The sequence below is a fragment of the Malaclemys terrapin genome, chromosome 4 (genome assembly GCF_027887155.1).
Source record: "Malaclemys terrapin pileata isolate rMalTer1 chromosome 4, rMalTer1.hap1, whole genome shotgun sequence".
In the NCBI taxonomy this organism is placed as follows: domain Eukaryota; kingdom Metazoa; phylum Chordata; order Testudines; family Emydidae; genus Malaclemys; species Malaclemys terrapin.
In genome coordinates, this window is record NC_071508.1 from 132,397,653 (window position 1) to 132,423,338 (window position 25,686).

Below are 25,686 nucleotides of genomic sequence, written 5' to 3' on the forward strand. Positions count from 1 at the left end.
CACAGCTGGACATACTGACACATGGCCTGTCGGACCTCATCCCATCCGTGGTCAGACACACTGACGCACGGCCTGACAGGGACTTCATCCCACAGCTGGACATGCTGACGCACAGCCTGACAGGGACCCCATCCCACCCACATCCCGATATGTTGACACGTGGCCTGACAGAGACCTCATCCCATAGCCGGGTACGCTGATGCACAGCCTGACAAGGACCTCATCCCACCCATGGCCGGACATGCTGATGCACAGCCTGACAGGGACTCCATGGCACAGCTAACCATGTTGATGCACAACTTGACAGAACTCCTCCCCCCCCGCCCCTGCCCGCTGTTCAGTCGGACATGCTGACACCCAGCCTGACAGGGACCCCATCCCACAGCTTGCCATACTGACATACAGCCTGACACAGATCTCCCCTCACCCACAGGCGGACACGCTGACACACCCTGGCACAGACCTCCCATCTCCACCCACAGCCTGACATGCTGACTCATGCCCTGATACAGGCCTCTCCCCCCACTCAGCTAGACACACTGACACACACCTCCCCTTCCCAGTTTAACCAGCCATACGAACAAACCTTCCTACACTCCACCCTATACAGAAACATACACATAGTCCTACATGCCCACCCACTCATACATGCCAACTGATCAAGGTCCATAGTTAGGGTTACCATATGTCCAGATTTTCCCGGACATGTCCGGCTTTTTGGGCCTCAAATCCCCGTCCAGGAGGAAATCCCCAAAAGCCAGACATGTCCGGGAAAATAGGGAGGGGGGGGATCGTGGGGCTTGGGTCCGGGCCGGAGCCACTGGGGCTGGCGGTGCTTGGCCGGGGGCTGGGCCGCTGGGGCCGGCGGTGCTCGGCCAGGGGCCAGGGCCGGGCTGGGGCCGCTCGGCCAGAACCGGGGCCCGAGCCAAGCCGGGCGGGAGACGCCGGGGCCAGAGCCTCTTGGCCTGGGCTGGCCGGCCGCTGGAGGGAGCCACTCCAGCTTACCTGCTGCCTCCCTGTTTCAGGCTTCCCGCAAACATTTGATTCGCGGGAAGCAGGGGAGGGGGAGGAGAAGGGGGGCAGAGCATTCAGAGGAGGGGGCAGAGTTGGAGCGGGGACTTTGGGGAAGGGGTGGGGGCGGGGAAGGGGTGGAGTTGGGGCGGGCCGGGGCCCCGTGGAGTGTCCTCCTTTTTAAAAATTAAAATATGGTAACCCTACCATAGTAGCACATACCCTCATGCATGTCAACAGTTCAGTGCAGAGAGACACAGCAACCAAGACCCTCTGACAGACACAGAATGCCTCTGTGCACACCTTAACACAAACACCTAGGTGTAGCCATCCTGAGATGCCCAACCCTCTGCCTCTCTGGGATTGTGTGTGCTTCTAGGGCATTCAGAGAGAGACAAATTGTTGTGAGGAAATACGTTCCTCCTCCTGCATTTGCTCATATTACAGCCTGTTACTCCCTTTGACCCCTGACTGCCTGTCCAAGACTGTGCTGGGATAGAAAAGAAGCCATAACTGTTCAGATAATGAGAAAATCAGTTGATGTCCAAAGTCCAATTACAAGCCATGTCTGTGAGCTGCTTTCTTCCCAGGACGCTAATTGAAAACACATTGACACTACTATTAGGAATTATAAGATAAGAGGCATTTTGGAGTGGAGAATGACATACAATAATAACACTTAGCACTTGTACCATGCTTTACCTCTGCAAAGCTCTTTACAGACAGTCAGCCTAAGAATCTTCAACCACACTAAGGTGGGGAAACTGAGGCATAGAGAGACCACTTGCCAAAGAGCCTACAACGAGGCAGTGCAGAGCTGAGACTGGAACTCTGGAGCCCTGACTCCCCATCCCCTGCTTTCACTATTGCATCACGCTCCATGCAGGTTAAAGCAACACTGTGAAAAAATCGGTGAGCTTTGATGAGATGTTAAAAATAACCTGGTCTCTGAGACTGGACAAGTCTCCATGTAAATGAGTTGTATCCCAAAGCATCATAGTTCTCCAGTCTTCTCCCAATGCTTCTGCTCCCCTACACATTCTCAAGTGTATGAAGCATCATGTGACACTGGCTAGTCCAAAGTTCATTAGAGGGCTGGGAAGGAATGTTTTAGCAGCGGACTGCGAAATGAAGGGTCTGTTTTTCCTCCTCCTTCTCGTGCAGCTCCTTGGTGAGTAATGACAGGACCTGTCTGAGAATGGAGAATGAGGGCAAAATGGCTTTTTCCATTTCAGGCTTTAGGTAATGTGGAATAAAGCCACGGACTCTGCACTTGGTGACGTATTTCTAATGCAAGTGGAAAAACTCATTTTCAAATGGGCGAAGAAAGAGCGGGTGGGCTGTGATTTGCATCTTCTGTTCACTGCACCTCTGCTGCTTGGGTTTCTCGGCTCTTTTTATTTAAGGCTCTGAAGAGTCATCTTCTGTTGAATATGCATATGTATTTAACATTCAGAGACCATGATTCCTCAGCAAAAGGACTGATTAAACAGGCAAGTGATGTTGATATAGAGGCAAAAGGTTCATTAATGCAATACTGTGGTGCATAGTTAAAGTCAGGAATTGCATAAACGGAGGCTGCAACAGTTTGGTTAACTTAGCTGCATTGCACAGCTTGGGGCCAGATCCTCAGCTGTGTAATTCAGCCTTACTTTGAAAGCAAGGAAACTATGCCGATTTACCGCAGCTTAGGATATGTCTGTATGTTTTATGGTACTGGGTATTATACACTTTATAAGGTAAGCTTCATATCTCCAGCAAAACAGGGATAGAACTGACTACATATATGCAATGGAATGAACTTATGCCTTCTGTTAGAACTTTAACCTTTCCTTTTCCTGACTTTGGGGAATTTTAACTTGGCAGTTGTAGCATTGCATTAACAGTTTTTTGTATTTAATTTTGTAGGTTTTTCATCTTAAAAGAAAAAGATAAAACAAAAAATTGCCCATGTTTAGGTTTCAGTTCAGTAAGGTTCTTACGCACATGCCCAATTTAAAACTTGTGAGTTTGTTCTATTGGTTCGGAGTCTCATTACACTGCTCTGGCAATGTAAAGGGGTCTTAAAATGGATTAAAACATTTGCCTAATTTAAGGCTCCTTCACAACCTTAAATCAGACTCATGCCTGTTTGCTTCAATTAGACTACTTGTGTGCTTTGTTAGGCATGTGTGTACGCACCTTGCTGAACCAGGGCCTTCATAATGTTAGCATTGGAATGGTCCCAGTTTGGCTTTGGAATTCACACTGCATTGAAGGGGGGAGGGAGCAAATTCTCCATATTACTGCCACTATGGTGTGGCTGCAAACCCCCTACTGCAAGGCTGGGTTAGCAGGGCAGCAGCATATCTGTTTCCGATGCAGCCCTCCCCATGTAAAGGACAGAAACATTTTCATTTTAATGATGGTGTGACAGGTCTTGGGGTACCTGGGACTGTAAGTCACCTTGTTACACACACACACACACACACACACACACTGACCCCGCCTCCGGCATGAGGGAGTCATGTCTGCGCTAGCTCCTTAACACCGCCAGCACGTCAGCCTCTCAAGCTCACTCTTCTGGTAGGGTTACCATACGTCCGGGTTTCCCCGGACATGTCCGGCTTTTGGGTCTTTAAATAGCCGTCCGGGGGGGGATTTGTAAAAAGCTAAAAATGTCCCAAAAGATCCAAAAGCGGCTGACAGGGCAGCCGCGCAGGCGGAAAGCGGTACCGGGAGCAGTATGGAGCGGCTGCGAGAGGTGGGTGCGGGGAGCCCAGCTCCCCTCGCCCGCCGCGGGGCACGAGCTCTTCTGTAGCACTGCCCGCTGTGGGGCTGGGGCTCTCCCGGGGCTCTGCCCTGCACACGCCCAGCACCCGCGGGGTTGCTCCTGCCTCCCCGGGCTGGCCCCAGATCCCCTCCCCCGGGGGTTTGGGGTCCTGCTGCGGCTTGCGCCCCTCTGCCTCCTCCGCGGGGCAGGCACCCCCCGGGGGTTGAGGCCGTGCCACCCCTTCCCCAGCTTCCCCCTCCAGCAGCCCCCGCACTGCCCTGCCGGGCCTGTTCAGCCCTCGGCGCCACCTGGTCCTGCCCTGCCTCAAGCAATCCGCCCCTACCGTGGGGCAGCCCAGCCCTGGGGGGCTAGGGGAGCCGCAGCAAAGCACCACACTTAGCTGGTGCAGGAGACGAGCGGGGCTTTCAGCCCAGGCTCCAGCATCAGCCTGCAGCGGGGAGCGGAGCCACCCCCCGCCGGCTCGGCTCAGCCTGGCCCCACTTTTAAAGGGAGACGGACCTGGGCTCGGCCTGGCCCGGGGCACGTGGGGGTGTCACCTCACCCCCTGCCTGGGGATCCCGGCAAGGGGGGTGCTCGGCACCATAGCTCCCCCCGCAACCACCATAGTCAGCTTCTCTGCAGGCAAAGCTTGGACTATAGAAAGCATATGGGAGGAGAGCTTCAGGAGCTGCAGCTGAGGCAGTGAGGAACAGCCCGGAGCCGCCGGGGCCAGAGCCTCTTGGCCAGCCACTGGAGGGAGCCGCTCAGTCGGGGGGGCCGGACTGGACCGTGCCTCTTCGCGCCCCCCTCGCCGCCACCGCCGCCCCCCCAGCTTACCTGCTGCCTGCCTGTTTCAGGCTTCCCGCGAACATTTGAAAAGTGGTTAGAATTTTTAACCATGAGAAAAGTGAAAATTTATTTTTACCATCCAGTAACTCATATGATTGAAACCATTTTACTCAGAATGTTGTCAGTTACATCTTCAGACAGAGACCAACCTTAGAAAATGTTAGCACCAAAGGAGAATGTTTAAAAAATGTTGTACAAAAACAGGAGAGAGGAATGGAAACTATCTTGTAACCTTTTCTATGACAGAGGCTCTCATTTGATCATGCTAATTTCTGGAGTGAGACACACTTTCTAAACATATCCCATTTTTATCATTAAAAGATCCACATGTGTATTGTTGGATGGGCAGGTGGGTCAGGCTCGGGTCCTGACTTTGAACCATCATTCCTTAAACTCATCCTCTCAATCCACAACAGACAGAGGGACAGAGACAGAGTGAGACATGCATATTGCTGTACTAGTGACTTTTGCTGGCTGATGGAAGGGTTATACTGATCAGAGCAAATGCTTGTGACTGTGTCTATAGTAGTTTAAAAATATGGGGGGTATGGAGATGGTTGAGAAGCGGGCTAGTAAAAATGTCAGGAATTCACCAAATTCTTGCAGGATCAGACAATGTGAGACAATTCCCACACAAAGGATTAAACCAAGTCAATGCTCTGTGTCACAAATGCACGTACAGTGGGTCACACAGAATCCAACAGTAGATATACGAAGAGTGGCCTGATCTGAATTACTGTGTGAACTCCATTTATATACACACTTGATAAGACAAACTTCATTTTTGGCTGGTGACTGCATGTGACTGTTTTGTCCACTGTGGCAAGCACATCTCCCTCTTCTGTTACCTTGGCCTCCCTCCTCCTCCCCTCCCCCCACTACCTTGCTTGTCTAGTTAGTCACCCTTTCCATGTTGTTTAAATTGTAGACTATGGGGCAGGGACTGTGTTTGTGTTTGTACAGTACAATGGGGCCCTAATCCCCATAGAAATAAATAATTAATTTTAACACACCGGTATCTGTAGTGCAACATTCTCATTTACCACCTGGAGGCCTTGTACATGCACAGACAGTGCTTCTCTCACAGCCATCAGTGATCCGCTGCCACATGTTAATCACAGCATTGAAAATGTCCCCTGTGCTCACTGATCACAGAGAAGGGAGGATTTTGACATTGCTTAATTTAAGACCTACACGCAAGCTATGATGCTTTTTTGCTCCTATGCAGAAAATTCCGTCTCTGGCATATAGAGGCAGAAGGATGCTCTAAGTCTCAGATAAGTCTCTTTAAATCTATCCCAGCAGAATGAAGCAGGCTGCATGTAATTTAATCAGGACCAGGCAGGCTGGTTGAATACTGCAGATCTGGTGTGTATATAAACATTGGTTCAAATTCCCAACCGCTGCCTGGTACCACCATTGTCATGCTCCTTTGAATTTGCTATGCACAATCATTAGTGCAAACAGGTTTGTGTTTGCACAAGTGTTAGGGACTGGCTAGTCTTCCTACAATTCCCATATTCATTTGCAAGGCAGAGGACTTGTGGCGAGACAAGTGTGTTTGTTTGTCTTGTGTAGGAAAAGTCAAGGAGTAGAAACAATATCATGTGACTTAGCTGACCACATGCCTTGAGTAATGAATAATAGTGAAGAGTCCAAATGAGTTGTTTGCAAACAAACCATAAACTGAGGCTGGTTCAGCCAGATTATTTGGCTAATGTTTAGAAATCACCAATCCTCCTCTCTCTCACCAATGGCAGTTGGTCCAATAAAAGCTTTACCTCACTCACCTTGTCTCTAATATCTTGGGACCCACATGGCTACAACAACACGGCCTAGGCATCACTAAGGCATCTGCAGAAGAGTCAGTTCATAAAAGAAAGGCAACAGCTACATTTGTCAGGTAGTTTATCCACGCTGAATAATTGGGCCAACTTCCTCATCTTTTACTATGGCATTTTGACAGCCACTCTAGACGGTATTGATTGTTCACAAGTGCTTGAGTCACCATGAGATCCAGTTGCTAAATTAGACTTTGTCTACAAAGGAAAGTTGTACACTGCATTAGCTATACTACCGTACTGCCTAGCATGCTGACTCTTGGTACTCTCCAGTCTGTCTGCATCCCTCTGTTGTCTCTTGTCTTTATAAATAATAAAAAATACAGGTATAAAGGTGCTTTGGCTGTAGCAGTGTAGCTATTCCTGTATGGGGCGAAGAATAAGCGTTACCAGCATAATGGCTTGTCTGCACTTAAAACTCTTCTGCAGCACTGCTGTACCACTACCTATGCTGACAGCAAGGGTTCTCCTGACAGCATAGGCACTCCATCTCCCCCAAGAGGTGGTAGCTAGGCCGACGGAAGAAGTCTTCCATTGACTTAGCACTGTCTACTCGGGAACTTAGGTTCGCTTAACAACTTTGCTCAGGGGTGTGCATTTTTCACACCCCTGAGTGACTGAGTTAAATCAGCCTAATTTTCTAGTATAGACTAGGCCTCGGGCACATTTATACAGCTATGACTGTCTCCACATTAGGGGTTGTGCCAGTATAACTGGGTTGGTAAAAAATCCCATCTCTAACCGACATAGTTATCCTGGTATAAAATCCATGTCTAGACTAGGCCTTACTTACTGTTCTTGTTTAAAATCGTCTGCATTTTTTTCTTGCTCTTTTGCACTTACTCTACACCCGATCCCAGCTGGCTCAGTGGTTACTCAGCCCTGACCCAATTAAACTCCTGTCTCCTTCGGTGAGTAATAATAACGCAACTGCAGAGATAAATAAGAGGAGAGGCGTAGACTTGGTTGACTGGTGAATTGGAAGAACATAAAGGAAGGTGCTCAACATGGCAGGAGCCAGTGTCACCAACTCTCATGATTTCATCATGAGCCTGACAAATTGAGGTGTTTTTCTTAAGCTCCTGGAGTCATGTTATTACTTGAGAATCTCAGCTTTCATTTAAAAAAAAAAAAAAGTTTCTAGTCCTCTAGTGGACAAAAGCTTGCAAACATGGCCTGTAAAGGCTCAGAGACCAGAAGGCAGATCAAAAGGACTACAGGTAGTAGTAGTCAAATCTGATGATTTTAAAGCCAAACTCATGGGGTGGGGGAGGGGCCTGAATCATGGTGTTTTGAATGCTTTGGGTTGGCGGTCCAGAGGCACTGCACTGGAGAAGGCTCTTACACCAGCAGTGCGTAGGTTGCAAACCAGTGGCAAAGTCAGCAAGTTGATGAGCATTTTGCCTGAGTAAGATCTGAGGAACAGCTGACATGACTGGGCCCTCCAGTTCCAGTCTGAGACACTGGCAGCTCATTTCTTTGCTGAGTGTTGTTTATCTTTGTGTGACTGTATTAACAGGAGTTTGGGGGCTATACAGGGCTGGATCCTCAGCTGGTGTTAGTTCCTGTAGCTCCATTGACCTCAATAGAGCTACAGTAACATACACTATCTGTCCCACAGCGTGTCTGGAAATTGCTGTGTAGAAACAGAATAGAATTGAATTCCATTTCTTTCTTTGCCTCGCCTAGCTGCTTCGATTGCTGTGTACAAACAATGGATTCCGAACACCAATTTTGAAAATGCTTCCAACTGGGATAAAGACAGAATCCCGTGTGCTAACGATGTGGTCCTTTTCAAGTGTAATCAGGTATTTGATTTTCAAAATAGCATTCATTTGGGCCAGTCTCTACCTGCTTGTAGAAAATGCCCTCAGCTTTTTTGCATTTCTTGCAGGAGATCTCGGTCTTCGTCCAGTCAACTCATTCTCTGACAGACATGGTAAGGACATGTACTACAGCACCAAATGTGGTGGTGATGAACGCTGTCAAAAATATGAGACAGGGCCATCTAAGTGACGCAAGGACTGCCGCAGTGCAGGATACCTGGGTTCCCTAGTCACTTCTGGTGTCTCATCCGATGACCTGGCTGGCTCAGGTGTGTTTTCACAGGCAGCTGGAGTCATGGGGGGCGGGTGAACCCCCCCTTCGGGGAGGCTAGCCCCCTGGCCCTGCTCCTTCCTCCCAAGGCCCAAACTCCTGTGGCCAGAGCCCTGAGCCCTCCTTCCCGCCTGCCATGGTTGGAGCCCTGAGCCCACCCACTCCCGCTCCCCCCACACCTGGAGGAGCCCCAGGCAGGCCCAAGCCCCTCTCTGCCCCCCTCCTCCCCACACCTCCATGGCTGGAGGAGCCCCAGGTTGGGCCCAGCTGCGCCTGGCCCCAGCCATACCTTCCAAGACCCAGAGCCACTCGGTGGGAAAAGCAAAAGCTCTTCTCAAAGAACGCTGAGCTTTTTATATGCACCATGCAGGTTCCAGGGTGGCTGAGGAGGTGGTATCTGCTACTCAGCTTCCCAGGTTCATCAGTAATGTCTCTGGAGTCCAGGGAGAACCTCCTCAGCTTAGCCTCTCCTGGCCTATTATACCTACCACCTATGGTTGGAGTTTTGCTGGGAAGGCCAGGGTGGGTGAAGTGTTACAGAACAGCCCCATATTGGTTGTTTTTAGAACTGTGTCGGTGCTGTTCTCCAAGGAAGCCATTCATTGTCCAGGCTGAGCAAATAGCGCTCTTCTTGTTTCCATGGGGAGAAAAATGCTGGTTCTGACTTGCACCACAGTCACCCCAGGATAACCAGACATATTAATGTACTTCATGGAGGGTGGTACCAGAGCTGGTGGGAGGGGAGGCATTTGGAAAGAAATCAAATTATCCTCCAATGCAACGTTGTGGTGGCAGCGTATGTAGGAGGGATCAGGCCAAGGCTCTGGGGCTGAGGGCTCCTCCATGGTGAGGTTGTACCTTGAAGGTGTGCTCAGTTCTGGGCATCCACATCTCAGAGAGATAGCAGTAACCTGGAGGGAGGGCAGAAAAAAGCATCAATATTGGCTCTGGGGGTGAAGGGAGGAACCAGCACAGGACGCGGTATTTATACAGGAGCTTGAGCAAGTGAATGAATAAGATCTAGTGCTGAGAAGTTCTGAGTTCCTTCATTTTCCACTCACTCCCGTGGCAGCTGAGAGCACTCACTGCCTTCTGGGAGAGCATTTGAAGGGCATAAAAACAGCAGGGCTTGTAACGGAGTGTCATGGGATCAGGTGAAACAAAGGAGAAGTTAAGATGGCCACAAGGGAAAAAATCCTGTTGGCAAAATAATATTAACAATAACAACTTTTGTGCATGAGGCCCCATATACTGTAGCGTTCTAGTTCGTAATGAAAGCTACCAAGCGAAAACACCATCAAGTCCTCAAACAGATCTGAGAGCAGCTGTACGGTGCCAAAAAAAATCGATGGAATAGCCTCCCTGAGGGAAGCAGTGGAAGCCCTATCACTTGAGTTAGAGCTCGTTGTCCGTCTAGTCACTGACTTCCATGGGGACTACCCATGTGCATAGAGCTAAGCAGGTGCTGTAGTGCTTGGCTGGATCAGGGCCATAGTGAGGAGTGTGGTATAAGAACTATATCATCAGGGCCACAGACACCAGTGTGCCTTTTCTGTCTGGCTCTCTGCCCACTCTGTGGTAGTTCCAGGTTATCCTATCACCACTGAGCACCATTTAAAAACTGACAGGACAGAGGGAGATCGAGGATACGCTGTAGGGAGCACTAGCGTTTGCAGGGGGATGAACTAGGCAGCTTAATGGGTCTTTCCTGTTTTTTATTTCTTGTCAATGGGAGGCTCTTCAGGATGTCAGAGGTGCTCCATACTCAAGGAGAGGTATGAACTCTCAGTTGGCACTTTCCATTCATTCAAAAATATCATGCTTAGCTAATGTCCCAAATCTTTTCCCCTCACTTCACTAAGCTCTCTTTGAATAGTGACCATTTTTAGAGGGTTTCAAGAATGTATCATGTAGGGAGGAAATGGGAGTTTAAAGCAAATTGTGTGATGTGTGCACCGCCCTGGCAGGCAGCCAGATATTCCTGTTAACCGCGATCATGTCACACGAAAGTCAGTCTGTCTTGATTTCTGTGCAAAGAACATTTGCTCATGGAAATGGCAGCTGAGGTTGCCATGGTGACCTGATTTTTCTAGCTGTCCTTATACCTATTATAATTGGATTTGTTTGGGGCAATTCTAATGTACCCATCACCTTAGAGTCCAGGCCCTAGGATTTTCACCCAGATGTGATCTAGTTGTGACAGAATTGTCCTTGTCATTTTTTCATTTTTAGCTGCCATAAGTACTTTGAAAACTTTTCTTGGCCACTTTCCTTTTTGTGTGTGTCACTGTATCCAAATAGGCCCTATAAAATGTTGGACTATAATTTGTACAAGCTGCCTAAACTACTGATCGCTTTGGTGCTTTAATAACACAGAGTGCCACATTTAACTCGTCTACAAATGCTTGGCGGAATTATCATCTATCTATCTATCTAAACTATAAAATATGGAATTTGTAAATGATGTGAATATTAGCAGGAAAAAATGTGTATATGAAATAGGTACCAATATAATTGTTAAATGATGTGAAATTTACTAGAAAAAAAAGAAGTGCCAAATATCGGTTCAGTAGATTTTATTTTGTTTACTGATTAATGGATAATATTTATAAAGTACTTTGCAATCCACTGTTGAAAGTGCATAACTGCAAAGTATTTATTATTATTCATTATGGCATTAGCCTTTCAAAAAGAAGCTTAACAGCTAAGATTTAAAAAAAAACGAAGACAGACCATATCTCCTGAGCAAAAAATAGACAGACATCATAAAAGCTTAATACAAATAACAACTTCATCTGTAATGGAATAGGAATTCTGTCTTACCTGAAGGACTTATGAGGGAACATTGACGTACCGGGATTCTACAGCAACTAAGAAAGGGTCAAGTTATTCAAGCAGACTGAAGAAACTGTTACCTGGCCTGGGTACTGATCTAAGCACCACATTGTGCTATGGTTTTTAAGCAGAACTTGCCATTTGAAATTAATGCTGCAGTTGTGCTTAAAAATAAATAGGCTGCTGCAGACCTCAGTAACTAGTTCATGTCTAAGAGGCAGGTTTGTCCCTTGCCACGCGTAGGCGTTAGGCAGGGAGGATTTAGAGTGGTAAATATAACTCATCTCACCCACACAGCAGCTTTTCCCTCGTGTCTATTACATCTTTATCAATATACATGATGGAGGGCTTGATCCTGCAACGTGCTGAGCACCCTCAAGTGCCCGTGGAAGCTAATGGGAGTTGAGGATGCTGCGCCCTCCCAGAATCAGACCCTTAACTAGCTGCTAGCTTTGCTGCTGTGATGTCAGACCCTTAGTCCCAGCCTGACTCCCAAACCTCCTCCCCGCTCCCTTAGTTTGCACCCCAGAGGATGTGTCTGGCATCAGCTGACGGGAGCTCTGCTATGAGAATCTCAGCTGAAGATTTCATTCTTGCCATGCTCTGAGGGATTTTATGTCTAATTACGGCTCTGAACCTCCTCAGCTTTAGACAATTATTTTGCAGCATATTATATAGGCTTCTAATACATGGGAATGTGCTGAAGTCATTTAGCCTCAGAATTTATGTTTTATAGGATTTTTGTGAGATAGGAACCCAAAGCGAAAGCCCTCAATCTTCGGGGAAGTTGGGATCCTCAGCTAAATCCAAAGTCCTCTCCTTAGGTCCCTTTCCGTGAAATGGAGCCCGATTGGAACAACTGGCTCTGAATTTTGGCTTTTGGATCTGATGGCTATAAAGTGGGTCCAGACACTCTCCAGATCTAACCCCATGAAAAGACTTAAGTCATGCCAAATCAGAGTGCCAAGTTATTACTTTTTAACATTAACATGGCACCACGGATGTACGTGGTACTTTAAAGATGTGGAACAAGACTCCAACCTTGCCCGGAAGAATTTACAGTCAAAACCCACTACAAAATATATGGGGTCGGATCCTCAGCTGGTGTGAATTGTCACAGCTCCTTTGACTTCAACAATTTACAACAGCTAAAGGTCCACCTCAGGGCCCTTTGCATACTGACCCAAGTGCTGCTGCTGTAAAACAGGGTGTCTATAAACAACGAGACTGACAGCAGGCCCCCAATCAGCCACCGTATATAATGCAGACCATTCATTTGGTCAAAGTGTAACAGACATAAAGATTTACACTATATTGATCAGACCAAGTTTTCTAGGTTTCTGGTTCAGCTCAGCTCTCTCCATGTGTGGTAGGTGGGTTTCTGTTCTTTGTTCTTTGTCACCAGGTGATAAAAATAATGCCAAGGTTCAGGATTTTTTAAAAATCAAGGAATTGATCTGCCCCCACACTCCTGGGAATGGCCTGAAATTTGGTGACTGGGTCATCAGAAAAATTGATTTTCAGGATTAGAGAGAAAAGCAGAAATGTGCCTTTTTAGACTGTATCCTCAATATTTCTGTGAAATTAATCACATAAATCAGCAGGACTACATTAAGCTTTTGAGTCTCCATGGAGATGCTATACAGCCTTTGGCCAAATAAGTGGCCGTCACATACCGTACAATCAAAGGGCGAAATTCAGATAAGGGACTTAAGCTCCTATTGACTTGAGTGATTTCAATGGGAATTAGGCACCTAAATACCTCTGAGGATCTGGATCTTATAGATCTCGTCCCTGCAAGTTTTCCACATCTTCATTCTCCATTTTCCTTTTCTTACTTCCATCCTATTCGTTCTATTTGTCTCCTAGGTCTTACCCCTTTTCAGATATTTTGTAGACAGTTGTCATGCCCATAGTCTTAGCGTAGTAGACAAGCTAATTCTCAATATTTAGCTCTTTTTATGTTTCCTCAGAAATCAGTCCCTTCGTCCCTCTGATCATTTTTGCTGTTCATCTCTGAATTCTCATTGGTTTCTCTACATCTTTTTGACATTGAGGCACTCAGAACTGACTGCAGTGTTCCAGGGGTGCTCCCAGTTTATGGCCATTGGTGGTGTCCTGCCTGTCCACTTGGGAATACACAGCATGATAAAACCTTGGTGCTGTGTGTGTGTGTACACGGTAGTGTTGAAGGGCTAAATAGGATATGGAGGTTATCATTTTTTGTTTTGATAGCCAATTCTGGATTTTGTAGAGAATCAATGTAACTCAATATTCCAGCCGGCTCTGCAATGACATTTAGCTGTGATGCAGGGAGAGAAAGTGTGCTCTCCTTATTCAGCTAGAATCTTAAAAACAGGAACTTATTTTATGCTCTTGGGGTTAAAAAAAATCAATGTGTAAAAGCCTGCTGCATCTCTTTGGAACTGTCCTCAGTGCTGTCACTCATAGGAGCCACCTGTCAAAATCTCACTCCACACATTAATCTGCCCTGGATCTAGTCCAGGTTTAACAAAGCCCCTAAACTGGCTGTGCGTGACAGTCTAACGGGAGCTGAGCAGAAGCTGGCTGTTGCAATTTACCTCAGAGAATACAGGATTCACCCTCTGCATTGTCGGCCATGAGGTACTCAATATACATAAAACTTGGTATCCTATAGGCTGTGCTCGAAGGGCTTGCTCTGGCAAGATGCTGAGTGCCTTCAGCTCCCAATGATCAGCTTCTGAGCTGGGCCCCGTGAACATGCTGGGAGTTTGGAGGACTCAGCACCTGGCAGAACTGGGCCCTTTCTTGTACAAGTCAGTAATTTGGACAGAAGCCAAATTTGGGTTGTTAGTGGATCAGAACCTGGTTTTAGGTCACCACTTCAAATCCAGACTAGGGGTACAATTTTCAAAAGTACCTAAGTGATTTAGGAGCCATTTTCAAAAAGGGCTTGAGCACTTAGGGCACTAAAAGGCAGTATTTCAAAGTTATTGCGGCACCTAAAGATGTGGTAGGCGCCTAGTGGGATTTTCCAGAAGTACTGAGGTGCCCAGCGCCTATTGAAATCAATGGGAATTAGGTGCCTAGGCGCTTTTGAAAATCCCACCAGGCACCTATTGCATCTTTAGGTGCCTAAATACCATTGAAAATTTGGCCCTTAGGCGCCTACATCTCAATGAATGTCAATGGGACTTAGTCACCAAAGTCACTTAGGTGCTTTCAAAGATTTTACCCTCGGTTTGTACTGGCTGGAAGTTGTTCCGATCTGATGGCTGCTCAGTAGCGCACTGAAACTGAGTTCTGTAGCCTCAGATCAGTTCCCAGGGGATCGGTGGCCAGATCTGAAGAATCACCACCTCAGCTGGAGCGAAATGGCTTGGATGGTGATGCTGCCCACACCGAGAACAAGGATTAAGTGGACAATGGAGACAGAACTGTGTGCTCCCCTCAGGAATGGGCCCTCTAGGAGAGGGCTGAGGCGCGTTGGCCAGAGAGGCTTGCAGTGCTGCTGCCCACATCGGCCATTTGGTCTCCAGGGCCACTCCCAAATCTGTCAAGCAACTGTGCAGCCATTCTATTGACATGGCTGGAGTAGCCCTGTGTGCCCCTAATGGAGCCCTATTGTGGGGAGGGGGCAGAGACCATGCAGTGATGGCTTTTCTGGCTCCATTCCCATCTTTAACCGTGCTCCACCCACTGTCCTGCAGCCATTCCCCCCCCCCCCCATCTGCCTGATCTGCCCCACGCATCTGTGGCAACCACCTGGAATCCTTCCCCTTCCTTTGTGCAGTGGAACGGCATTGGGCCTGTGGCCTTGGGGATCCCTCGTGAACGTATGGTTATTTTTGTAACTGTCTCCCCCCGCAGCGAGTGAAATGGGGCAGCGCCTGCCTGCGGCTGGTGGAACGTGCACCGCTGAACGTGGGTACTGATGAAGAAGCTCTGCAGATGTAAACAAGGGGGTTATTGCAGCATCAGCCAATCTATGCAGGTCGTCTCTCTCCTCACTCTGTTATGTGAAAGGAGAAGAGTGGCCATAGCAACCTCCGCATTGGTAGCTTACGGAGGCTGCTGCTGAGCGCCCAGGCTCGTCTTTGAAACACACATTCCCTGGTTAATGTGCCTTGCACACGTACGCCTCAATAATGCGGTGAGGACAAGATGTGCATGTGAACCCTAGCGCACTGATCCTCCTTAAAAGTGCAGGAATGAATGCTGATCCTCATGCGGCGCACAATCCTGCAGAGAGAGGGGAAAGAAAGATGTTTAAAAACCAGTCGTGTTGCCTGCATGCAACTGGGAATTAGCATTCTAACCCTGGACTTGCTCTCCAACATCTGTGCCACCGCTGTCTGAGTCAGATGTCAGCGTTGCAAATGGCGTCTAGTATTGCCAATCTCATGCAGGCCCTTTGCTATTCAGGCTGGCGGGTGAAACAAGCACACAAATGCGCAGGATTGCTGGTGTGCAAAGTGCTCATCTCCCCGGGTTATATTTGTAGTCACCTAATTGTAAGAGCAGAATGTACTAAGCTTTGCAGCAGGACACTCCTCTGTTTCTGGTAGAGGTTGATCTTGAAATGCCAACTGCTCTCCTGGGGCCTGGTTCTAATGAATTGCAATGTTTCACACTAGTCCTAGGCACTGTAGGTCCCTTAGCTTCTGAAACAGCAGGAGTGCTGGCTAAATATACAGAGAGGAAGGGCGATTTTCCCTGTGATGCAGGTGGGAAAAAAAATAAATAAATAATGGAGATATCCCATCTCCTAGAACTGGAAGGGACCTTGAAAGGTCATTGAGTCCAGCCCCCTGCCTTCACTAGCAGGACCAAGTACTGATTTTGCCCCAGATCCCCAAGTGGCCCCCTCAAGGATTGAACTCACAACCCTAGATTTAGCAGGCCAATGCTCAAACCACTGAGCTATCCCTCCCCCCAAGGGATATCTGTGCATGTCAAAGGGTATCTTAGGAACCTGTGCGTTATGTATCTGTGTGTGCATAAAATTACAGGGCCAAATCAAACACAATTCCCATTGACTCCTGGTGAATGTGAGAAAGGACTGCAATCAAAGCCTGTGAGGTCATGCAGCCCAAGCCCTCCTGGAGCATGGTTGTTCCCTACAAAACAGTTCCAAGTGGAGGAGCTTTTCAGATACCATCATTTCCTGTTACTCTTGGGAACAGCAACAGACTAGAGCAAAACAAAACTCTGTTTAGATTTCTTACACTGTATAGGAGAAGCCTTCTCAAGGGCAAAATAGCATGTTAGGCCATGTCTACACTACAGCTGTTACAGTGGCAGCGTTCCAGAGCAGCACCTGTGTCCCTGTAGCAGCTGTCGCGTAGACGCTTCCTGTATCCATAGAATGGGTTTTTCCATTGATGTAGTTAATCCAGCTCTCCGAGAGGCAATAAAAACAATTCATACTAGGGTCTCGCACGTAAACTCTTCAGCACAGGGACTTTGGCTTTATTTGCCTGTCACCATGGACAAACTTATTGTGCTATGTAAAGAAATATACATACTGCTGTGAGGCCTACAAAAGACTTGACAATGGCTAGATAGCTGGTGTGATGAGACCACTGCCTATCATGCTGATCAATACTGTCTCATTGTTTCCTTACACTCCCCCCTCTGTCTATATCCATCTGTTGTCTCCTGTCTTAGACTGTCAACTCTTTGGGGGCAGGGACAGTCTTTCTGTTCTGTGTTTGCTCAGTGTCCTGATCCTTGACTATGATTCCTAGACCCTATGGTAATGCAAATAATAAATAGTAATGATTGTTAGTATATGGTGCTTTTCACCTGTTGAGCTTAAAGTGCTTTGTGAAAGTGGGTTAAGCTAAATAGCCCCAGTTTGTAGATGGGGAGCCACCTGTACAGTCCCATTGTCTTCCTGTTCTGCCCTCACTGACACCTGGACAAGCATGGAGATATGCTGATAGCAACCGTTGTAGCTGCTAGAACAATCATCTCATTCCTTGCCACAGAACTAAAATTACCCATAATCCTGGTGTATTTCAGAGAGAAAAGAACAGGAAGCTGGAGTATAGGGATTATGGGGGTGGATGTTTTATGCCTATATAAGGCAGCTCTGGAACAAATGCTCTCTCTCATATTATTATCCAGCAGAGAGGGAATTTAAATACCTAGGTTAGCTGGTTGCTGACAATGGCTGTCCTGCAATGCCCAGAATCACACCAAAGCAGTTTGGTACAAATGGCAGGAGCTGACCCCAGTTCAAGATGCCAGTAAAGTTAAAAGGTAGAGTGTATAAAACTGTAAATCAATCTGTTCTAATGCATGGAGCAGAGACCTGGCCAGCCACCAGCAATCAGCATTCTTTCCACTCCAGAAACGATGATGTTGAGATGCATGCAGTGTCAAGATGGTCAAATGGTCGGACACTCTGTGATAGAAAATGAAATAAGGTTGTGAGGGACCTAATGCAGGTTGCCCGAGTTGAAGAAAAGTTGAGGGAGGCTAGGCTACATTGGTATGGATGTGACCATGGAGACCTGGGAGTGATATTGGTTAGGATGGCCCTTGCGATGGTCATGGTGGACAGAAGACAATCAAGGGGAAAGCCAAAGACTTGGTACGTGGACCAGATATCAGTGGATCTTAGAGAGATCAGTTTGCATGACAGCCAGGTATGTAATCATGTGTGTTAGAAAAAGGCTACAAAAGTCGCTGAGCCTGAATAGGGAAGTGGTAAGAAAGAAGAAGAGATTTAGCAGAGAGGGAAAGGAATCAAGTGACAGTGGGGGTGGAGAGCTGTCACTGAGTTAGATCAGTACAGGACCTGGGCTGGTGGGTGGTGATTTTGCCTGTAGCAACCCAAAAAATTGGTGGGCACATTACAGGTATCTGTGCTTTAAAACCCACTTTCTATTTGCTTGATCAATAAATGAGTTAGCAGCTGTGCTCTTAGCAAAAGACCATCGCTTCAGCTATTGGCAACGATCCAGCTGCACAGAATCAAGATTGGGCCGTCAGGCTGTGTCAGTACAAATGACAGTCTAGAGATGGATTTCTCTGGGGAATCCTATTCATTTGCAGGTGTACTCCTCGGGGAATAGGAACACTGCACAATCTATTGATACAGCTCAGTGCACCAGGCATCCAGGACAGTGACCAAAACAGGGGAAAGAGACCCTAACATTTATTGTAGGGCTCTTCCATCCACAGTGAACAAGGGGCTCTAGTCTGGTGACGAGAACAGGGGACTAGTAGTCAGCCCTCCTGGGTTCTAGCCTCACTTCTTCCACTGGAACCTCAGGTAAATCATTAAGTCTTTCTGTGCCTCATAATAACCTCCTAGAGGCTGGGTTAAGAACTGCTGGGTTGATCCTTTTATTTTAACTTAAAATCACTGGGTGACGTGCTGGCCCCATTGAGGTCAATGGCAAAACTCCTGTTTACCTCAGTGAAGCCAGGATTTCACCCATTTTGCCTGGGATAATTTGCACCTTGATTTCTAGCAGCCTGTAACAGGGTGAGCTCTTTTACCGCTCTGTTGCCTCTTAGTGGCCCATCTGGGAATTAGCCCACCACATGGTCTGACACCCCTTCCTGTGGTTGCTCAGCCTGTTGTCCCACTCTCTCGCTCCATGGCCTCTCTCATGCGCCCAGACCTGCAGTGCTTTCCTCTTTGTGGCGTAGCCTTCTGGCCAAGACACATTGAAATTCTCCCCCTTTCTTGGGTATTATCCAAGTCTCCTTCCAAACTCTTCCCAGGTGAGCTTCATCCCCAATTAAGCCTCATTGCGTCCTAGATCCCCTCCAGGTGAAGCCCATGCTAATTGGCCACTCTTGCATAGGCACTGACGGGGCTGGCGCACCCACAGGCAGCCAACTCCCCTCCCACCCCAGTGCCTCCCACCCACCAGCAGTCCTGCTGATCAACTCCTTCCTCTCCCTCCCAATGCCTTCCGCCCACCGCAATCAGCTATTTCGCAGCATGCAGGAGGCTCTGGGAGGAAGGGGGAGGAGTGGGGAGGGGGCACACTCAGGGGAGGGGGCAGAACCGGGTGAGAAGAGGTGGGGCTGGGGTGGGAAGAGGCAGGACGGGGTGGAGACCCCCCCAGATTCAGCGGAAGCCGGCGCCTATGCTCTCTTGCCTACATTAACCCCTCCAGGGGGTAGTGTGTGGTGAAAGCCCCATCATATAGTGCTAGTAACATTTGCCATTATTACTCTAAAGAGGGGAGTGTCTATGGGAACCCATTGAGGGCTATAGCCTGTAGGGCTTGGGGCACTGACAGCATTTACCTCTGAGCCCAGTAGTGAGCTACCTGCTATCTAGAGGGGACTGGTGTCCCAAAACCCTCACAGCTGCACCCTGCAGTGGGGTTGGTTACAATACTCTTATAATGAAAGGCTACACAACCCCCTGCTTGGCAAGGCCTTCTCTCTGTGCAGTAAGTGTAGGCTGGCCAAGTGGTTCGGGCACTAGCCTGGGACCCAGCAGCCCTCAGTTCAATTCCCTGCTCCACCACTGACTTTCTGTGAGACCTTGGGCTTGAGACACTGGCCTCTTGGTGGCTCAGTTCCCCATCTGTAAAATGGGGAGAATGACCCTGTTTTATCTCCCAGGGCTGTTGTGAGGATAAATACCTCAAAGATTGTGTGGTACTCGGATGTGACAGCAATGGGAACTGGACCAGTACCATAGAGAGCAGGAGCTGACTGCCACTAGAGGCCCTGCTGTCCTTGGGAGGGTCTCAGGCAGAGTCCCAGCATTGCCAGCAGATCAAGGGAAGAGATTATTTGGCACTGGTGAGGCCACGCCTGGAGTATTGCGTCCAGTTTTGGGTCCCCCACTACAGAAGGGATGTGGACAAATTGGAGAGAGTCCAGCGGAGGGCAACAAAAATGATTAGGGGGCTGGGGCACATGACTTACGAGGAGAGACTGAGGGAACTGGGGTTATTTAGTCTGCAGAAGAGAAGAGTGAGGGCGGATTTGATAGCAGCCTTCAACTGCCTGAAGGCAGGTTCCAAAGAGGATGGAGCTCGGCTGTTCTCAGTGGTGGCAGATGACAGTACAAGAAGCAATGGTCTCAAGTTGCAGTGCGGGAGGTTTAGGTTGGATATTAGGAAAAACTTTTTCACTAGGAGAGTGGTGAAGCACTGGAATGGGTTACCTAGGGAGGTGGTGGAATCTCCTTCCTTAGAGGTTTTTAAGGCCTGAGGTTTTTAGTTGGTGTTAGTCCTGCTTTGACCAGGAGGTGGGACTAGATGACCTCCTGAGGTCTCTTCCAACCCTGATATTCTATGATTCTATGATTTCATTTAGCTGAAGTTTGCATGGGTTGTGCAGAATTGTTGTTCAAAGTCATCAAGTCTTAGTAGTTTCACTTGGTTGCATCCAGACACAAACGTGGTTCCATCCCAAATCCACTCGACCATTCTGACACAGTCTGGATCACAGGAGATGAAGTGGGTGAGAACTGAAGTGCATCTGCAGTGCTGGGACGGGGAGTTCGCAGAGTGCCTGACCACCCTTCATTCTGGCTGCAAACAGCATGGACCAGCCCAGCTCCGAAATACGCAGCCTTCCATTTTTAAAGTGTTAACTGTTTACGTTTAGGAACCTCGTTTTATTGGCTGTCCCTAGCGTTGGGATTTAGCTGCCAGAACGAATGAGTTTAGGCTTGATCCTGCCCAGAGCAGGTGCAGCAGCAGCAGCGGGTTGTGCATATAAACTCAAGGTAAAGAGTGATGAGCCGACAGAGCAGAAGAACTGATCCTGCATTAATGAGAGTGCTGCTGCCAAGTTGCTCCAACCTAGCTGCAGGAGTGAGGCTTAAGGGGAAGCACGAAGTTAAGCGGCTCAGTAGCACGTGGAGGATTGTGCTTATTCCCAGGTCTCCTTAGATACACCCAGTCTTTGTCCACTCCCCACCTTTTATATCCTGCCCTCTTGCAAGTTGGGAAGGACACAAGGGATGGGTTCCTCAGTGCAGTGGACTGTGCCTAGCACTTACTCTTACTTGTGCCTGCTAGTAGCCTTTGCTCACTTGGATGGTGGAATGTGCTCCCCTTCCCCCCAAGGGCCAACGGGACCAATGCCCCAGTTGAACACTTCATCCCTGGAATAACACCAGAAGTCTGATCTCTCTCCTGGAGACTGTCCATGACACTGGGTTTCTCAGCACTGAAGAGCACTGTGCGGAGCAAGGGAGGAGATGCAGTTCAGGAAAAGGGCTTTGTTCTCAGCTTGCCTGTAGATCTGAAGCAGGGCATGCAGCTGATCCTCGGTGCTGATGGTGACTGGATCCTTTCTCGCACTGCACAGAGTGTGGAACGTGCCGTGTCATCTTTACATGATCTGACAGGCCATGTCCAGTCCCCTCATTCAGTCTAGGCCATTAAGCCTTATTAAAAGGATTTCTGTTCATTTATTATTGCCTTTGGCATGCTCTGCTTAATCAGCCTATTTGGAGCCGGCCTGGGCATGGTCATAGTAATGTGATTCTACGGGGATGTCTCGCCTCTCTTGAGACCAGCAGCTAAAGCTGTTACAGCCTCAGTACCTAACAGTATGTAAGTAACTGTGCCCGTGTTAGTCTGGGAATGAAGCTGGATATGAGTCAACAGGGTGCTCTGGTTGCCAAGAAGGCTAAGGACATTTTGGGCTGTATAAGTAGGGGCATTGCCAGCAGATCAAGGGACATGATCATTCCCCTCTATTTGACATTGGTGAGGCCTCATCTGGAGTACTGGGCCCCACACTACAAGAAGGACGTGGAAAAATTGAAAAGAGTCCAGCGGAGGGCAACAAAAATGATAGGGGGCTGGAACACATGACTTATGAGGAGAGGGTGAAGAAACTGGGATTGTTTAGTCTGCAGAAGAGAAGAATGAGGGGGGATTTGATAGCTGCTTTCAACTACCTGAAAGGGGGTTCCAAAGAGGATGGATCTAGACTGTTCTCAGTGGTACCACATGACAGAACAAGGAGTAATGGTCTCAAGTTGCAGTGGGGGAGGTTTAGGTTGGATATTAGGAAAAAACTTTTCCCCTAGGAGGGTGGTGAAGCACTGGAATGGGTTACCTAGGGAAGTAGTGGAATCTCCTTCCTTATAGGTTTTTAAGGTCAGACTTGACAAAGCCCTGACTGCGATGATTTAGTTGGGAATTGGTCCTGCTTTGAGCAGGGAGTTGGACTAGATGACCTCCTGTCCCTTCCAACCCTAATTTTCTATGATTCTGTGAACTGGCAGGGGCATATTGCAATGCAGGTCTCTCTGTGCGGTGACTAAGGTGGGTATTTTTGCCACAATATCTACCAGGAGTGATATCCTACCTCTACTGAAGTCAATGGGAGTTTTGCCATTGACTTCAATGGGGTCAGAATGTCACTCTGTTCGAACCCTGCCATGGCTCCACAAAGATTCCAATAGTGAGTTGGTACCAGTATTGCTCTGATGGGATGAATCCCGCCTTTCGGAGCCAGGGAGAGGTCCGAAGGGCTGGACTAGTCTATAGCCCCTCAAACAGATGGATACGTCCACAGGCCTCTCCTCATTCATCAGGACAACCTGCCCTCTTCCTTGTTGCAAAAGCTGCTACAAATCGTCTCTCACCTGAGGCTCTAGCTCTCCGTGTCTTGTCTGAGCATAGGGAAGTGATCCATGAACAGGGACAGCAAGGAAAGGGGCAAGTACTCGCCTTTCATGGCCAGCTCCCGACCCCCATATTACCGGCGTTTTATCATTTCTGCTCCTTCAACCTGTCACTTCCCAAATGTTCTTTCCTTTATCTCCTGGTATAACAGTGTAACCCTGAGGGTAGCCAGGCCCTGCAAAGATTTTCTTAAGGTTTTCCAACTATTCTTTGGTATAACTCAGTGATTTATTCATTGCCATGGGCCAGACCTGAGTTCCAGTCCTGAGCTCCCTCTGCTGGCAGAATTGGGAAACAGCATGGGCCAGATCCAGAGCAGGTGTTAATCAGGGCAGTTCAGCTCTGCTGATTTACAGTATCTGAGCGTCAGGCCCCATGTGTTACTTTCCAGTGGCTTCCTCTGGCTAGCTGGAGCAGCATCCCTGATGGATGATAGCAAGAGTCACATCCAGTCCTCCCCATAGGAAGGTGGTCACCACAATGAGGAGCCAGTAGGTGAAAGGTGCCGGTGATGCTGTACAGATCTTTGAAGTTGAGCTGTGCTATATATTTGCAAAGTATTATTATAAGAGAGGAAAACGGGGGATTTTTTCCCCTACAGCTCTGCACAAGGAAGAAAGAAAGGCCCTAGAGGCATGGTAGATAGGGGTCTGGAGCAGGTGTGAGTGTGACTTCGGACTGACCGAGGGCATATGGCCTACGTGGGCTCTGGAAATGGAGGGAAATGTGCAAAGGAGCAGTGAGGACCCTGTTTTTCAGAAGTGCTCAGCTCTCGTGTGCCCAGCTTTTCCAGAGCTCAGCATGGTGGGGGCATTGGTAAATTTCCTTGGTAAATCTGGCCCATATTTAATGGCAGCTGAGTGCTTTTGCTAACCAGGCTCCTGTTGTGGGTGCTGAGCACTTGAAAATCTGGCCCGTAAGTAGGTAGCAGGCAGTATGCGAGGGGGCACTCTGGGAGAGGTGCTGCCGTGCAAGGAAAGTGCGCATGTGTGGGCACGTGGGCGGGCGTGGGTTAGGGTGCAAGTAACAAGCCCAAGAGTGGAGGTGCAGATTTCATCCACGAAGAAAAATCCTTGAGGCAAATTAATCCCGGATATAACTTGAGTGAAGTCAAAGGAATTGACCCAAAGATAGATTTGACCCAGAGCCTTGTCTCTTCCTACAGTAGAGTGACCAGAGAGCAAGTGTGAAAAATTGGGACACTTTTTTGAGGGGGAGGGGATAGGTGCTTAAATAAGACAAATCCCCTAATATCGGGACGTCTGGTCACCCTGTCCTACTGCCACCAACCTGATCAGACCTAACTGACCCTACTCCTTTTGTATTAAAGCTTGTTCTGCGAACACCCCGCGCTGCAGCAAGAGGATGTTAACAAACTCCCTCGTACTCCTAAATTTCCCTTTCCAGTTAAAGAAAGAATGACCTACCTCTGCTATCCCCACACTGGGAAGCCTGCCTGTGTGTAAGCTAGTGCTTGGGCACATTGCTGCCACCTGCAGGAAGGACCTGACAAGCACACACAAGGACAGATTTGTAAATAGAGGTGAAGGAATTAGGCGGATGATAGTGAAATCTGCTTTTTTAAAACTTTAATTATGGTGGTGGCTTAACTTAACCAGTCACTCGATGATACTGTAGTGCTGCTTTTCAGACGCAGCCCTGCAATGTCAGCTAAGGACTTGATGCAGGGACTAAGCAATCTAGGTACAATATATCACAAATCAGCACATAGCCTTGACTGCTAACTAGCCGCTTGCAGAGCTCACACGTGCTTGGAGCACTGCAGAGCCCAGTGTTCTGGTGCAGTCACTGAGTTACAAACAGGGAAATCTGGCACACACTAGACAAAGCAAAAATGATTATAATTTGGCTCAGTGAATGAAAATAAAGATGATGGAATGGTCAACTGTAATGATGAGCTTTGCTCTTTTGGATGAGCAAAGGAAGTTTGACATTTTTTCCTGCACTGACGATTATGATACATCAGTCACGGTGCCATTGCTGATCAACATACTGTAACCCTCATTAATCAGCTGGACCTTTAAAGTGACTCCATCTGGTTATAAGCCATGCATTTTAAAAGACACATTCCCATGTCTGTGTCATTAGTAGAACCTTAGATTATTAAAATGGACCTAATTCTAAAGGGAGAATTCGATTCTCATCATTTCAGTTGCTTGTTTCCCCACCTCCCAACCCCTCCCCATTTCTGAAAACAGGCTAGTCAGTTTCATTTTTGCTTATGAACAATTTCTAGTGGGTTTGACTTCCTGGTTCTCAGGCACTAGCGCTGTGCTGCAATACTTAAGTTACAGAGGTGTCTTTATATCCATACACACAGCCCTAAAACTGTTTTTAGTTGATACTTTCCAAAAGTCTTGAAAACATGTCAGTTGTCGTAACATTTCATAATAGAGACCAAAGCAATAAGTTATTGAACAATAGCTGAGAAGAAAAAAATGCTAATACTAAAAATACTAACGCTCTCGGTGTAGTGCTGGCCCCCGAGTACTCTTTGGCAGGAACAGAGGGCAGCTGAAATCACCAGTTTATTGGAGCCAGTTCTTTGGCACACGTCATTGCTCAGCTCCAAATGGACCTGGGAAGGAGCCTGGTTTATAGGCAATTTCTATCCCGAACCCCGCCGTGCAGAGAAAGTGGTTTCCAAATGGAAACTCCCATT

General features: G+C 48.0%; 1 protein-coding gene across 1 annotated transcript in view; it reads left to right on the forward strand.

The window, feature by feature from the left end:
• Positions 1–2,112: 2,112 nt before the first annotated feature.
• The window catches only part of AMN (amnion associated transmembrane protein), a 49,092-nt gene continuing 25,518 nt past the window's right edge, over positions 2,113–25,686 (forward strand). The window contains exons 1-3 of the mRNA XM_054024864.1: positions 2,113–2,182; positions 8,143–8,261; positions 8,348–8,392. Of these exons, the coding sequence (XP_053880839.1) occupies positions 2,140–2,182; positions 8,143–8,261; positions 8,348–8,392 (207 nt within the window). The 5' untranslated portion in view covers positions 2,113–2,139. The remainder of the gene's footprint in view (positions 2,183–8,142; positions 8,262–8,347; positions 8,393–25,686) is intronic.